At 42.3% G+C, this 17,674-nt stretch overlaps 1 protein-coding gene across 33 annotated transcripts in view; it reads left to right on the forward strand.

The window, feature by feature from the left end:
* Positions 1-17,674, forward strand: part of RALGPS1 (Ral GEF with PH domain and SH3 binding motif 1) — a 1,054,187-nt gene that overhangs the window by 699,078 nt on the left and 337,435 nt on the right. For 30 of the 33 annotated variants that reach the window (XM_077284266.1, XM_077284294.1, XM_077284272.1 and 27 more), the window contains 2 exons: positions 10,835-10,972; positions 15,108-15,201. In XM_077284266.1, coding sequence (XP_077140381.1) covers positions 10,835-10,972; positions 15,108-15,201 — 232 coding nt within the window. The remainder of the gene's footprint in view (positions 1-10,834; positions 10,973-15,107; positions 15,202-17,674) is intronic. The other 3 variants (XM_077284283.1, XM_077284280.1, XM_077284292.1) reach the window with 1 other exon arrangement.

Here is a 17,674-nt window from a genome sequence, read left to right on the forward strand (position 1 = left end):
TTAGGATTAGGGTTGGGATTAGGGTTACGGCTGTGTTGGGGTTAGGGTTGTGGTTAGGGGTGTGTTGGGATTAGGGTTGTGATTAGGGTTATGGCTACAGTTGGGATTAGGGTTAGGGGTGTATTGGGGTTAGTGTTGAAGTTAGAATTGAGGGGTTTCCACCGTTTAGGCACATCAGGGGTCTACAAACGTAACATGGCGCCACCATTGATTCCAGCCAATCTTGCGTTCAAAAAGTCAAATGGTGCTCCCTCCCTTCCAAGCCCTGACGTGCGCCCAAACAGTGGTTTACCCCCACATATGGGGTACCAGTGTACTCAGGACAAACTGGGCAACAACTATTGGGGTCCAATTTCTCCTGTTACCCTTGCAAAAATAAAAAATTACTTGCTAAAACATAATTTTTGAGGAAAGAACAATTATTTTTTATTTTCACGGCTCTGCGTTATAAACTTCTGTGAAACACTTGGGGGTTGAAAGTGCTCACCACACATCTAGATAAGTTCCTTGGGGGGTCTAGTTTCCAAAATGGGGTCACTTGTGGGGTGTTTCTACTGTTTAGGCACATCAGGGGCTCTGCAAATGCAACATGACGCCCGCAGACCATTCCATCAAAGTGTTGTGAATTTGGTTTCTGGGCTCCCCCGGTGGTCACTGGTGGTACTGAACTTGTGTGCTTCATCCCCTCTGTTCACCTGTTTCCATCAGGATGTGGGAGTTTTCTATTTAGCCTTGCTGCTCAGTCATTTCTATGCCGGCCAACAATGTTACCAGAAGCCTTTCTGTTGCATGTTCCTGCTCCTAGACTACTATCAGCTAAGTTGGACTTTTAGTCCTAAGTTTGTTTTGCATTTTTGTTCCAGTTCTCTGTGATTGAATATTTCTGAGGCAGGAAGCTCTTGTGAGCTGAAATTGCCACTCTGATGTCATGAGTTGATATTAGAGTCTTAAAGTAATTTCAGGATGGTGTTTTGAAAGGGTTTTCAGCTGACTGTGAAGTTCCCTTTTCTGTCTTCCTACTATCTAGTAAGCGGACCTCAATTTGCTAAACCTATCTTCATACTTCGTATGTCAATTTCCTCTAAAATCACTGACAATATATGTGGGGGCTACTGTCTGCCTTTTGGGGAAAATTTCTCTAGAGGTAAGCCAGGTCTGTATTTTCCTCTGCTAGGGTCAGTCAGTCCTCCGGCTGGCGCTGGGCGTCTAGGGATAAAACGTAGGCACGCTACCCGGCCACTGTTAGTTGTGCGGTAGGTTTAGCTCACAGTCAGCTCGAGTTCCCATCTTCCAAGAGCTAGTCATTTTGTATGCTTTACTACGTTCTCTTGCCATTGAGAACCATGACAGTTTGGCCGGCCAAGGGTTAAAATAATTGGCAGAAGAAAGGAGAGAAAAGAAGTCTGCAGAGAATTTTTTTTTTTTTTTCTGAGTTTGCTCATTAGTTGATTCACTTGCATCTCTGCTTACTGCAGCCTTCGTCTCTCTCTCCTTCTAATCCTTGAATGGTTCTGATCTCACCTGATTAAAATGGATCCTCAGAGTTTAGCTACAGGTTTGAATAATCTCGCTATGAAGGTTCAAAGTTTACAGGATTTTGTAATTCATGCTCCTATATCTGAACCTAGAATTCCTTTACCTGAATTTTTCTCCGGGGATAGATCTCGCTTCCAGAATTTCAAACATAATTGTAAATTATTTTTGTCTCTGAGATCTCGCTCCGCTGGAGATCCTGCACAGCAGGTCAGGATTGTAATTTCCTTGCTCCGGGGCGACCCTCTGGATTGGGCATTTGCTTTGGCACCAGGGGATCCTGCGTTGCTCAATGTGGATGCGTTTTTCCTGGCTTTGGGGTTGCTTTATGAGGAACCTCATTTAGAGATTCAGGCTGAAAAAGCCTTGATGGCCCTGTCTCAGGGGCAAGATGAGGCTGAAATATACTGCCAAAAATTTCGTAAGTGGTCTGTGCTTACTCAGTGGAATGAGTGCGCCCTGGCGGCGAATTTCAGAGAGGGTCTCTCTGATGCCATTAAAGATGTTATGGTGGGGTTCCCTGTGCCTACAGGTCTGAATGAGTCCATGACAATGGCTATTCAGATTGATCGGCGTTGGCGGGAGCGCAAACCTGTGCACCATTTGGCGGTGTCTACTGAGAAGGCGCCAGAGATTATGCAATGTGATAGAATTCTGTCCAGAAGCGAACGACAGAATTTTAGGCGAAAAAATGGGTTATGCTTCTATTGTGGCGATTCAACTCATGTTATCTCAGCATGCTCTAAACGTACTAAGAAGGTTGATAAGTCTGTTTCAATTGGCACTTTACAGTCTAAGTTTATTCTATCTGTGACCCTGATTTGCTCTTTATCGTCTATAACCGCGGACGCCTATGTCGACTCTGGCGCCGCTTTGAGTCTTATGGATTGGTCCTTTGCCAAACACTGTGGGTTTAATTTAGAGCCTCTGGAAGTTCCTATACCTCTGAAGGGTATTGACTCCACGCCATTGGCTAGTAATAAACCACAATACTGGACACAAGTAACTATGCGTATTAATCCGGATCACCAGGAGATTATTCGCTTCCTTGTGTTGTATAATCTACATGATGTGTTGGTGCTTGGATTGCCATGGCTGCAATCTCATAACCCAGTCCTCGACTGGAAAGCAATGTCTGTGTTAAGCTGGGGATGTCAGGGGGGACTCATGGGGATGTACCTTTGGTTTCCATTTCGTCATCTATTCCCTCTGAGATTCCGGAATTTTTGTCTGATTATCGTGACGTTTTTGAGGAGCCTAAACTTGGTTCACTACCTCCGCACAGAGATTGCGATTGTACTATAGATCTGATTCCGGGCAGTAAGTTTCCAAAGGGTCGTTTATTTAATCTATCTGTGCCTGAACATGCTGCTATGCGGGAATATATTAAGGAGTCCTTGGAAAAGGGACATATTCGTCCTTCGTCATCTCCCTTAGGAGCCGGTTTTTTCTTTGTATCTAAAAAAGATGGCTCTTTGAGGCCGTGTATTGATTATCGGCTTTTGAATAAAATCACGGTTAAATATCAGTATCCTTTGCCACTGCTTACTGATTTGTTTGCTCGAATAAAGGGGGCCAAGTGGTTCTCTAAGATTGATCTTCGTGGGGCGTATAATTTAGTGCGAATTAAGCAGGGGAACCCAATTCGTGTCTAGATTTTGGCGAGCATTCTGTGCTAGGATGGGCATTGATTTGTCTTTTTCGTCTGCTTTCCATCCTCAGACTAATGGCCAGACCGAGCGAACTAATCAGACCTTGGAGACTTATTTGAGGTGTTTTGTGTCTGCGGATCAGGATGATTGGGTTGCCTTTTTGCCCTTGGCGGAGTTTGCCCTCAATAATCGGGCTAGTTCTGCCACCTTGGTTTCTCCTTTCTTCTGTAATTCGGGGTTTCATCCTCGTTTCTCTTCCGGTCAGGTGGAGTCTTCGGATTGTCCTGGAGTGGATGCTGTGGTGGAGAGGTTGCATTTGATTTGGGGGCATGTGGTGGACAATTTGAAGTTGTCCCAGGAGAAGACTCAGCAGTTTGCCAACCGCCGTCGTCGTGTTGGTCCTCGTCTTTGTGTTGGGGACTTGGTGTGGTTGTCTTCTCGTTTTGTCCCTATGAAGGTTTCTTTTCCTAAGTTTAAGCCTCGGTTCATCGGCCCGTACAAGATATTGGAGATTCTTAACCCTGTGTCCTTTCGTTTGGACCTCCCTGCATCTTTTTCTATTCATAATGTCTTCCATCGGTCATTGTTGCGCAGGTATGAGGTACCGGTTGTGCCTTCCGTTGAGCCTCCTGCTCCGGTGTTGGTTGAGGGTGAGTTGGAGTACGTTGTCGAGAAGATCTTGGACTCCCGTGTTTCCAGACGGAGACTTCAGTATCTGGTCAAGTGGAAGGGCTACGGTCAGGAGGATAATTCTTGGGTGACAGCCTCTGATGTTCATGCCTCCGATTTGGTCCGTGCCTTTCATAGGGCTCATCCTGATCGCCCTGGTGGTTCTGGTGAGGGTTCGGTGCCCCCTCCTTGAGGGGGGGGTACTGTTGTGAATTTGGTTTCTGGGCTCCCCCGGTGGTCACTGGTGGTACTGAACTTGTGTGCTTCATCCCCTCTGTTCACCTGTTTCCATCAGGATGTGGGAGTTTTCTATTTAGCCTTGCTGCTCAGTCATTTCTATGCCGGCCAACAATGTTACCAGAAGCCTTTCTGTTGCATGTTCCTGCTCCTAGACTACTATCAGCTAAGTTGGACTTTTAGTCCTAAGTTTGTTTTGCATTTTTGTTCCAGTTCTCTGTGATTGAATATTTCTGAGGCAGGAAGCTCTTGTGAGCTGAAATTGCCACTCTGATGTCATGAGTTGATATTAGAGTCTTAAAGTAATTTCAGGATGGTGTTTTGAAAGGGTTTTCAGCTGACTGTGAAGTTCCCTTTTCTGTCTTCCTACTATCTAGTAAGCGGACCTCAATTTGCTAAACCTATCTTCATACTTCGTATGTCAATTTCCTCTAAAATCACCGACAATATATGTGGGGGCTACTGTCTGCCTTTTGGGGAAAATTTCTCTAGAGGTAAGCCAGGTCTGTATTTTCCTCTGCTAGGGTCAGTCAGTCCTCCGGCTGGCGCTGGGCGTCTAGGGATAAAACGTAGGCACGCTACCCGGCCACTGTTAGTTGTGCGGTAGGTTTAGCTCACAGTCAGCTCGAGTTCCCATCTTCCAAGAGCTAGTCATTTTGTATGCTTTACTACGTTCTCTTGCCATTGAGAACCATGACACAAAGTCTGCATTTCAAATGTCACTACTTCCCTTCCGAGCCCTGACGTGCGCCCAAACAGTGGTTTACCCCCACATATGGGGTACCAGCGTACTCAGGACAAACTGGGCAACAACTATTGGGGTCCAATTTCTCCTGTTACCCTTGCAAAAATAAAAAATTACTTGCTAAAACATAATTTTTGAGGAAAGAACAATTATTTTTTATTTTCACGGCTCTGCGTTATAAACTTCTGTGAAACACTTGGGGGATAAAAGTGCTCACCACACATCTAGATAAGTTCCTTGGGGGGTCTAGTTTCCAAAATGGGGTCACTTGTGGGGTGTTTCTACTGTTTAGGCACATCAGGGGCTCTGCAAATGCAACATGACGCCCGCAGACCATTCCATCAAAGTCTGCATTTCAAATGTCACTACTTCCCTTCCGAGCCCTGACGTGTGCCCAAACAGTGGTTTATCCCCACATATGGGGTACCAGCGTACTCAGGACAAACTGGGCAACAACTATTGGGGTCCAATTTCTCCTGTTACCCTTGCAAAAATAAAAAATTTCTTGCTAAAACATAATTTTTGAGGAAAGAACAATTATTTTTTATTTTCACGGCTCTGCGTTATAAACTTCTGTGAAACACTTGGGGGTTGAAAATGCTCACCACACATCTAGATAAGTTCCTTGGGGGGTCTAGTTTCCAAAATGGGGTCACTTGTGGGGTGTTTCTACTGTTTAGGCACATCAGGGGCTCTGCAAATGCAACATGACGCCCGCAGACCATTCCATCAAAGTCTGCATTTCAAATGTCACTACTTCCCTTCCGAGCCCTGACGTGCGCCCAAACAGTGGTTTATCCCCACATATGGGGTACCAGCGTACTCAGGACAAACTGGGCAACAACTATTGGGGTCCAATTTCTCCTGTTACCCTTGCAAAAATAAAAAATTACTTGCTAAAACATAATTTTTGAGGAAAGAACAATTATTTATTATTTTCACGGCTCTGCGTTATAAACTTCTGTGAAACACTTGGGGGTTGAAAGTGCTCACCACACATCTAGATAAGTTCCTTGGGGGGGTCTAGTTTCCAAAATGGGGTCACTTGTGGGGTGTTTCTACTGTTTAGGCACATCAGGGGCTCTGCAAATGCAACATGACGCCCGCAGACCATTCCATCAAAGTCTGCATTTCAAATGTCACTACTTCCCTTCCGAGCCCTGACGTGCGCCCAAACTGGTTTACCCCCACATATGGGGTATCAGCGTACTCAGGAGAAACTGGACAACAACTTTTGGGGTCAAATTTCCCCTGTTACCCTTGGGAAAATAAAAAATTGCTTGCTAAAACATCTTTTTTGAGGAAAGAAAAATGATTTTTTATTTTCACGGCTCTGCGTTGTAAACTTCTGTGAAGCTCTTGGGGGTAGAACGTGCTCACCACACATCTATATAAGTTCCTTGGAGGGTCTAGTTTCCAAAATGGGGTCACTTGTGGGGGGTTTCTACTGTTTAGGCACATCAGGGGCTCTGCAAACGTAACATGATGCCCGCAGACCATTCCATCAAAGTCTGCATTCCAAAACGTCACTACTTCCCTTCCGAGCCCCGGCATGTGCCCAAACAGTGGTTTACCCCCACATATGGGGTATCAGTGTACTCAGGACAAACTGGACAACAACTTTTGGGGTCAAATTTCTCCTGTTACCCTTGCAAAAATAAAAAATTCTGGGCTAAAAAAATATTTTTGAGGAAGGGAAACACATTTATTATTTTCACGGCTCTGCGTTATAAACTTCTGTGAAGCACTTGGGGGTTCAAAGTGCTCATCACACATCTAGATAAGTTCCCTTGGGGTCTAGTTTCCAAAATGGAGTCACTTGTGGGGAGTTCCTACTGTTTAGGCACATCAGGGGCTCTGCAAACGCAACCTGACGCCCGCAGAGCATTCCATCAAAGTCTGCATTTCAAAACGTCACTACTTCCCTTCCGAACCCCGGCATGTGCCCAAACAGTGGTTTACCCCCACATATGGGGTATCAGCGTACTCAGGAGAAACTGGACAACAACTTTTGGGGTCCAATTTCTCCTGTTACCCTTGGGAAAATAAAAAATTGTGGGCTAAAAAATCATTTTTGAGAAAAGAAAAATTATTTTTTATTTTCATGGCTCTGCGTTATAAACTTCTGTGAAGCACTTGGGGGTTCAAAGTGCTCACCACACATCTAGATTAGTTCCTTGGGAGGTCTCGTTTCCAAAATGGGGTCATATGTGTGGGAGCTCCAATGTTTAGGCACACAGGGGCTCTTCAAACGCGACATGGTGTCCGCTAATGATTGGAGCTAATTTTCCATTCAAAAAGCCAAATGGCATGCCTTCCCTTCCGAGCCCTGCCGTGCGCCCGAACAGTGGTTTACCCCCACATATGGGGTATCATCGTACTCAGGAAAACTGGACAACAACATTTGGGGTCCAATTTCTCCTATTACCCTTGGGGAAATAAAAAATTCTGGGCTAAAAATCATTTTTGAGGAAAGAAAAATTATTTTTTATTTTCACGGCTCTGCGTTATAAACTTCTGTGAAGCACCTGGGGGTTATAAGTGCTCACTATGCATCTAGATAAGTTCCTTGGGGGGTCTAGTTTCCAAAATGGGGTCACTTGTAGGGGAGCTCCAATGTTTAGGCACACAGGGGCTCTCCAAACACGACATGGTGTCCGCTAACGATTGGAGCTAATTTTCCATCCAAAAAGTCAAATGGCACGCCTCCCCTTCCGAGCCTTGCCGTGCACCCAAACAGTGGTTTACCCCCACATATGAGGTATCGGCGTACTCAGGAGAAATCGCCCAACAAATTTTAGGATCCATTTTATCCTGTTGCCCATGTGAAAATGAAAAAATTGAGGCTAAAATAAATTTTGTGTGAAAAAAAAGTACTTTTTCATTTTTACGGATCAATTTGTGAAGCACCTGAGGGTTTAAAGTGCTCACTATGCTTCTAGATAAGTTCCTTGGGGGGGTCTAGTTTCCAAAATGGGGTCACTTGTGGGGGAGCTCCAATGTTTAGGCACACAGGGGCTCTCCAAACGTGACATGGTGTCCGCTAGCGATGGAGATAATTTTTCATTCAAAAAGTCAAATGGCGCTCCTTCCTTTCCGAGCCTTACCATGTGCCCAAACAGTGGTTTACCCCCACATGTGAGGTATCGGTGTACTCAGGAGAAATTGTCCAACAAATTTTAGGATCCATTTTATCCTGTTGCCCATGTGAAAATGAAAAAATTGAGGCTAAAATAATTTTTTTTGTGAAAAAAAAGTACTGTTTCATTTTTACGGATCAATTTGTGAAGCACCTGGGGGTTTAAAGTGCTCACTATGCTTCTAGATAAGTTCCTTGGGGGGTCTAGTTTCCAAAATGTGGTCACTTGTGGGGGAGCTCCAATGTTTAGGCACACAGGGGCTCTCCAAACGCGACATGGTGTCCGCTAAAGAGTGGAGCCAATTTTTCATTCAAAAAGTCAAACGGCGCTCCTTCCCTTCCGAGCCCTGCCGTGCGCCCAAACAGTGGTTTACCCCCACATATGAGGTATCAGCGTACTCAGGACAAATTGGACAACAACGTTCGTGGTCCAGTTTCTCCTTTTACCCTTGGGAAAATAAAAAAATTGTTGCTAAAAGATCATTTTTGTGACTAAAAAGTTAAATGTTCATTTTTTACTTCCATGTTGCTTCTGCTGCTGTGAAACACCTGAAGGGTTAATAAACTTCTTGAATGTGGTTTTGAGCACCTTGAGGGGTGCAGTTTTTAGAATGGTGTCACTTTTGGGTATTTTCAGCCATATAGAACCCTCAAACTGACTTCAAATGTGAGGTGGTCCCTAAAAAAAATGGTTTTGTAAATTTTGTTGTAAAAATGAGAAATCACTGGTCAAATTTTAACCCTTATAACTTCCTAGCAAAAAAAAATTTGTTTTCAAAATTGTGCTGATGTAAAGTAGACATGTGGAAAATGTTATTTATTAACTATTTTGTGTCACATAACTCTCTGGTTTAACAGAATAAAAATTCAAAATGTGAAAATTGCGAAATTTTCAAAATTTTCGCCAAATTTCCATTTTTTTCACAAATAAACTCAGAATTAGACCTAAATTTACAACTAACATGAAGCCAAATATGTCACGAAAAAACAATCTCAGAATCGCTAGGATCCGTTGAAGCGTTCCTGAGTTATTACCTCATAAAGGGACACTGGTCAGAATTGCAAAAAACGGCAAGGTCATTAAGGCCAAAATAGGCTGGGTCATGAAGGGGTTAAAGAGCAAAAAGTGCACATAACACTCAAACATGTACTGGAATTGGCTCCTACTGGGATTTGTAGCTCCTGGCAATTTATGTTGCTACAAGCCTGCCAATGTGGCTTTTTTTCTATCATTTAGGGCATCGGTTTCTACCACTAAGATAATATTTGTATAATATATAAAGAAAACCATAAGGACAAAGATGTAAGCTTGGCATTACAACCTTCTACATATTCTGAAATGAGATGAGGGCTCCTCAGCGGGTCTTACTAGATAATTGGAATATGAGTGTGAAGCTTGTTTTAGTCCTAGCATCCATATATAAATAGCGCTCAGTGCTGAATGAACACGCCAACAACTCGAGGAAGTCTATTTTTAATTGGGTAACCTAGAAGCAAGGACAACGCTTTCCTCATGAGATGTCAACAGCTTTTAATGTATATGGATCTGACGACAGAAAAAATAAAAAGCATGTTAGATCAAAACTTCAAATGTATCGGGTTAGTAGCAGAAATAACCCCAAACACCTCCTAATAGACCCTGAGCTAACACACCAGGACCACAAAGTTCACTTTGAGGTTGTTACATGGTAACTCAGACTAGTTGATAATCAGGTGCCCTGTGAGATGAGAAAGGTGGGATTGAGGATAAGGTCTTCCATGGAACACACTGACTTATTAACACTTTTTTTATATGGCTGCAGAAGATTAGCATAGCAGAAAGGAGACCGAGTTATGAGATGCTGGGAAGCCCATATTCCTGTTGGCAAATAACGGGATCAGTCGACCTTTGAAACGATCAAATTCCTCGGCCTTGATGTCGGCAGGCAGTAATTATAGGGCTGCTTGTGCTGGTCTGAGTCACAAGTGTCACTTGCAGCAATTAAAAACAAAGATCAAACTTCTAAAAATGTAATTTGGGGCTCAGTAATATTTTACAAGTGTTTGCAGTCTGTATTGCTGGGTACAAGAATTTGTCCTGGAAAAGTTAGTGTCTGAGGAATTTGTTTTTCACTTTTATGTGAAAATGTTAGTGCATCTTATTTATTAATTGTGTTTACTTGCATATTTTTACGTTATATTTACTTCAATTTTACATCATAATATATTTTTTAATTTTTTATGTTTAATTTTAAAGTGTTTCAATTGATTAATTTTCATGAGTCTTGTCAGATTACACCATTCTAGTGTTAAATCTACAGATTGGCTTTGTAGTTGATTATTTCCACAGCATATCTTCTGGGAAATCCCCGCCAAATCATATGGACTATGAAAATAAAGAAATTACTAGTTTTTAAATTATTTTGCTTCAGATCTGCTGGTTGTCTATTCCAAAATTGGCTGCAATTCCTGAAATTCACATTTGGCAGAGTTTAAAATCCACGCAGCCAATCAATTTGAACAGCATGTGGAAAGGATATATTAAAATCTCACCATTTGCCTACTACTCTATTTCCAGTGCAAATCAGCAAAAACATAAATTGTAATCTCTCTGTCCTTTATGAATTAGCAAATTTTTAATTTCTCTGTCTTATATTTTCTCTGCGGTGGTGGTACCTGGTTGTTTTACAGAGTCCCACCAGCGAAACAACCTGTCAGCTACAGTACTTATATTCCGGGAATCCTTCTAACCTGGTATAATGTAGGAAGAACATTACAAATCCATGTAGGGTTCTATGTGGAAAGCCAAAGTTGTTTTTATGGTATAAACTGAAAAAAGCATCTTTAATACATTGTCTCTCTTTGTTTTTGGTATTGCAGGAATTTACCTACTGGATATCATCTACGTAGACTCTGCATACCCAGCATCCGGCAGCATCTTGGAGAACGAGCAACGCTCTAATCAGATGAACAACATTCTGAGAATCATAGCTGATTTGCAAGTCTCCTGTAATTATGGTTGGCATTGTTCCTTTATTTTTTTTTTACATTGTTCTTTGTCTGTTTTCTAGTTATGTCACATATATGACTGCGATAAATTAATTTCACAAGGACCTGTATTTAGAGATGGACGAACCCGAACAGTAAAATTTGTGGTCTGTACCAAACACCTAATATACGGTACCAACCTCGAACATGGATTTTACCAGGAAGTCCGTGTTACTGTTTGGGTTCGGCACCCTGAACATCGGGTGTTTCTCGCTGTGTCATTTGCATGACGGCACAGGAAACACCATCGGCTCTTATCGACAGTAAGATGTTTACATATGATCACAGGCGTCGGCGGATGGAACTGCTACTCCCATCAGACTACGGCTGTTGCCGCTAATAACAGCGAGCAGGCGGCGGCTGATAGGAGTATTCATTAGCCGATGCAATAAATAAATGAAAAAAACTGCATGGGTTCCCCTATATTTTTGATAACCAGCCAGCCAAAACTGACAGCCGCCTGCTGCAACCCTCAGCTGTCTGCGTTAGCAAGGCTGGTTTTCAAGAATAGATATAAATTCTGGCGCTTTGCCCAGCTCTTCCCACTTGCCCTGTAGCGGTGGCAAGTGGGGTTCATATTTGTGGGATTAATGTCACTTTTGTATTGCCTGGTGACATCCAGCCCACTGCTTTTTAATGGAGAGGCTTTTATAGAAGTGGAAGTCCACCTGTGTGCAATCTAAGTATCACATGGTCTCTCAGTATATACGCTTTACCTTTTCTGAAAGGCCACAGAGGCTTCAACACCATTAAGCAAGAGGCATCAGTAACCAGTCAACACTATAGAGACCAAGGAGATCTCCAAACAAATTAGGGACAAAGTTGTTGAGCAGTACAAGTCAGGGTTTGGTTATAAAAAGAAAATCACAATCTCTGATGATGCACCGAAGCACCTTCAAATCTATTATCATCAAAGGGAAAGAACATGGTACCACAACAAACCTGTCAAGAGAGAGCCACTCACCAAAGCTCAGTGCAGGCCAGGAGGGCATTAATCAGAGAGGCAGCACAGGAACCAAAGGTAAGCCTAAAGGAGCTGCAAAGTTCAAAACAGAGACTGAAGTTTCTGTCCATACAAACACCACAAGCTGTACACTCCATGGAAAAATCACTGAAAAGAAGGCAGAGATGCTTACCTGCCAAGGCCTCAAAACAAATGCACTATCAAGGTGCAGCGGGCCCAACTAATTAAGGCAGAAACACAGGTGCAATACCAGTGCACAGAAAATCTACATATAGCATTATTCACACACAAATGATGCAGAGAGGTGACCTTCATAGATGAGTGGGCAGAAAAAAAGCCTTTACTTACACACACAAATTGTAAGGCTCATTTTGAGTTTACCAAAAGACATGTGAGAGACTCCCCAAAAGTATGGAGGAAGGTGCTGTGGTCAAATGAGACCAAAATAGAACTTTTTGGCCACCAAAGTAAATAATATGTCTGGCGCTAAACCAACATAGCTCATCACCCCAAGAATACCATCCCCACAGTGAAACATGGTGGTGGCAGCATCATGCTATGGGGATGTTTTTCAGCAGCAGGGACAGGGAAAGGGGTCCAAGTCGAGAGGAAGATGACTGGTGCGAAATAAAAGCACATTTTTGAGCAAAACCTGTCTGTCTGTCAGTGATTTGAGACTGGGACGGAAGTTCACCTTCCAACAAGACAATGACCCAAAGCATACTGCTAAAACAACACTTGAGTGGTTTAAGGGGAAACGTGTAAATATTTTGGAGTGGCCTAGTAGAAGCCCAGACATATTGGCTTGTAAGCAAATGGGGCTAGCTGCTTCATTTTATTAGCTAAGCTTCCATGGTTTTAAATCAACTGTGATGGAGAAGGGGGCTAGCTTAGCTATGGAAATGAGCTAGTCAGCCAGTCCCCTTCAAACATATTATTGGTTGTGTGTCATCTAAGAAAAATTTCTCTGAGTTATTACAAAGCCAGTAGGGAAGGCGCTTGAATAGGTGCTATTATCACTAGATCGGAGCAGCTAGAGTGTAGAGGATATAGTATTGTAGAGATCTTACTTGATGTAGTCTGATTTTCCTTGGATGCTACATGAAGTAAAATACTAGATGCTATGATTCATTTTGCGAGTTAATGAAAAAAGGACACATTCTAGTATCAGTCCTGGAGGAGCTTCCTCCTCCCAGGAAAATCCTATTCCCATTATGAATGCCAATTTCTAGTAGGCAAGACTGAGTCCAAGAATAATAGGAAGCTATTCCAAAAGAAGTGTAAAATTTATGTTTTCTCCTTCCAATTTCTATCTAAGAGAAAAAATCTGAACAAGTGGAATGTGACAAGTGTATATGCCAGGGCACCCAGCCGGCTATAGAGTTTAAAGGATGTCTCTGAACATGATGATCAAACACAGCGTTTACAGAGGAACGTTCTCTAATTCTGGAAATACTTACTGTAAAACACCACATGAGAAGCATCCAGTTATACCTGGGAAATGGCCCTCTCGCCGCAGGCCCTAATTGATCTCTCCTGCTAGTATCCTATATGCTGCTACCTATCCTACACTGAAATTTTCCTGCTAGTGATTAGAGCATGAAACATCCTGACACTCTGACCCTTGATGCCAGGCATGATTGTGTGTGCGCGTACGTGTATATGCATATTGGCAAAAAATATATACATATATATGTACACACACGAGGCACTGTTACATGATGATCGTGTATACATACTTTCATTGGGTCTGTACATAAAATTTTTTGCGCTTTTGCTTATTTATATAACTACTAGATTGTGGCCCGATTCTAACGCATCGGGTATTCTAGAATATGCATGTCCCCGTAGTACATGGACAATGATGATTCCAGAATTCGCGGCAGACTGTGCCCGTCGCTGATTGGTCGAGGCAACCTTTATGACATCATCGTCGCCACGGCAACCATTATGACATTTACGTCGATACTGTGCCCGTCGCTGATTGGTCGAGGCGAATTCACGGCAGACTGTGCCCGTCGCTGATTGGTCGAGGCAACCTTTATGACATCATCGTTGCCATGCTGTGCCCGTCGCTGATTGGTCGAGGCATGGCGGCCTCGACCAATCAGAGACGCGGGATTTCCAGGACAGACAGAAAAACCCTTAGACAATTATATATATAGATGTAGGTCCCACAAGCACCCATGCACCCAAATACAAGAATGTAGAAAGATATAACCAATTAGTAAATTAAATGCAGCCATGAACCATTGAATCCAAGTTCAAAAAAGGTGATCAGCTGTACTCATTGAGGCCATATGTGGCCAGCTATACAGGGGCAATGTGGTAATGGTGGCCATTTAGGTGAAACATCTGACCATGTAATATATGGTCATAAAGTGCTATGTATTTACTTCAGCTCATTATTAGGAGTCCTATATGTCCTACCCCCACATGATGACCATATGCTCTAGTCTTTAGGAGGTATATAGTTACAATGCATTTTTTAGTTAAAAAAAAAAGAAATATGAATGTGAAGATTGAAGATGAGTTTTCAATATTTTCCAGTCCTCCAAGCTGTAATACCTGTGAATAAAATCAATAGAGGTCTGTTATTAGTCTTCTTTTGGCTAACGTTTACAGCTGTTCTTATTTTTTACTCTGGTGTCTCCAACCTAGGGCTTTCCTTCTGCTGCAATGGTTTTAACAAGCTGATCTACTAAAAAAATCTCAACCTCTCAAGGGTTCATTAGTCTAGTGCACATACCCAGAGACAAGAATACAATACTGTAGCGGAGGTCCGGTTACAACTTTGGAGAGTTTGTCTGTCAGGATTGATACAGGAAAGAAATATATCTTGGTACCGTGTTAGCCAGTAGATAGAAAAATATTTAGAATTGAGAGTCCTCAATTCCTTTTCAGTTAGCCATTAAAAGGTATCAACCACTGAGGACTCTCAATTCTAAATATTTTTCTGTCAGGATTGACACTTCATGATATTGAGCAGCTTGCAATGTAGCGAAATACATGGAAGCTGCAGGAGCAAAGCAGTTAACTATTTGTATTGCACATAATACTGTACATGCACTAAAAAAAGATGTAAACGTTAACAAAGCCTTAAAAAATAAACCCCTGAGTAATGATGTCTTTCTTTTGCAGATCACCTTGCAACATTACCCCATGTACAGAAGTATTTGAAGTCTGTCCGGTACATAGAAGAGCTGCAGAAGTTTGTAGAAGATGACAATTATAAGTGAGTTTTCCAAAGCTCCTGACTTTGGTCATTAGAACTCTTCAAAATGTGATTTTCTGTACTGAGTAATGCGTGTGTTGAATGGGTTGAATAAAATACATAGAGAAAGGTTGAACTTCATGAATCTATCATTTACACATTATCTATCGCTAGATTATCCACAACTCAAAATGTTGTTTGTTGTAAGAAACTCCCTTTTTTAACCCCTTCACCCCCAAGGGTGGTTTGCACGTTAATGACCGGGCCAATTTTTACAATTCTGACCACTGTCCCTTTATGAGGTTATAACTCTGGAACGCTTCAACGGATCTTGGCGATTCTGACATTGTTTTCTCGTGACATATTGTACTTCATGATAGTGGTAAAATTTCTTCGATATAACTTGCGTTTATTTGTAAAAAAAAACGAATATTTGGCGAAAATTTTGAAAATTTCGCAATTTTCCAACTTTGAATTTTTATGCCCTTAAATCACAGACATATGTCACGCAAAATACTTAATAAGTAACATTTCCCACATGTCTACTTTACATCAGCACAATTTTGGAACCAAAATTTTTTTTTGTGATGGAGTTATAAGGGTTAAAAGTTGACCAGCAATTTCTCATTTTTACAACACCATTTTTTTTTAGGGACCACATCTCATTTGAAGTCATTTTGAGGGGTCTATATGATAGAAAATACCCAAGTGTGACACCATTCTAAAAACTGCACCCCTCAAGGTACTCAAAACCACTTTCAAGAAGTTCATTAACCCTTCAGGTGTTTAACAGGAATTTTTGGAATGTTTAAATAAAAATAAACATTTAACTTTTTTTCACACAAAATTTATTTCAGCTCCAATTTGTTTTATTTTACCAAGGGTAACAGGAGAAAATAGACCCCAAAATTTGTTGTACAATTTGTCCTGAGTACGCTGATACCCCATATGTGGGGGTAAACCACTGTTTAAGCGCATGGCAGAGCTCCGAAGGAAAGGAGCGCCATTTGACTTTTCAATGCAAAATTGACTGGAATTGAGATGGGACGCCATGTTGCATTTGGAGAGCCCCTGATGTGTCTAAACATTGAAACCCCCCACAAGTGACACCATTTTGGAAAGTAGACCCCCTAAGGATCTTATCTAGATGTGTGGTGAGCACTTTGACCCAACAAGTGCTTCACAGAAGTTTATAATGCAGAGCCGTAAAAATAAAAAATCATATTTTTTCACAAAAATGATCTTTTCGCCCCAAATTTTTTATTTTCCCAAGGGTAAGAGAAGAAATTGGACCCCAAAAATTGTTGTGCAATTTGTCCTGAGTACGCTGATACCCCATATGTGGGTGTAAACCATTGTTTGGGCGCAGGGCAGAGCTCGGAAGGGAAGGAGCGCCATTTGACTTTTCAATGCAAAATTGACTGGAATTGAGATGGGACGCCATGTTGCATTTGGAGAGCCCCTGATGTGCCTAAACATTGAAACCCCCCACAAGTGACACCATTTTGGAAAGTAGACCCCCTAAGGAACTTATCTAGATGTGTGGTGAGCACTTTGACCCAACAAGTGCTTCACAGAAGTTTATAACTCAGAGCCGTGAAAATAAAAATTCTTTTTTTTTCCCACAAAAATGATTTTTTAGCCCCCAGTTTTGTATTTTCACAAGGGTATCAGGATAAATTGGACCCCAAACGTTGTTGTCCAATTTGTCCTGAGTACGCTGATACCCCATATGTGGGGGGGAACCACTGTTTGGGCGCATGACAGAGCTCGGAAGGGAAGGAGCGCCATTTGGAATGCAGACTTAAATGGATTGGTCTGCAGGCGTCACGTTGCATTTGCAGAGCCCCTGATGTACCCAAACAGTACAAACCCCCCACAAGTGACCCCATATTGGAAACTAGACCCCCCAAGGAACTTATCTAGATGTGTTGTGAGAACTTTGAACCCCCAAGTGTTTCACTACAGTTTATAACGCAGAGCCGTGAAAATAAAAATTCTTTTTTTTTTCACAAAAATGATTTTTTAGCCCCCAGTTTTGTATTTTCACAAGGGTATCAGGATAAATTGGAGCCCAAAAGTTGTTGTCCAATTTGTCCAATTTGTCCTGAGTACGCTGATACCCCATATGTGGGGGGGAACCACTGTTTGGGCGCATGACAGAGCTCGGAAGGGAAGGAGCGCCATTTGGAATGCAGACTTAAATGGATTGGTCTGCAGGCGTCACGTTGCATTTGCAGAGCCCCTGATGTACCCAAACAGTACAAACCCCCCACAAGTGACCCCCATATCGGAAACTAGACCTCCCAAGGAACTTATCTAGATGTGTTGTGAGAACTTTGAACCCCCAAGTGTTTCACTACAGTTTACAACGCAGAGCCGTGAAAATAAAAAATCTTTATTTTCCCACAAAACTTTTTTGGCCCCCAGTTTTGTATTTTCCCAAGGGTAGCAGGAGAAGTTGGACCCCAAAAGATGATGTCCAATTTGTCCT

This window comes from Ranitomeya variabilis, chromosome 2 (assembly GCF_051348905.1).
Source record: "Ranitomeya variabilis isolate aRanVar5 chromosome 2, aRanVar5.hap1, whole genome shotgun sequence".
Classification (NCBI taxonomy): domain Eukaryota; kingdom Metazoa; phylum Chordata; class Amphibia; order Anura; family Dendrobatidae; genus Ranitomeya; species Ranitomeya variabilis.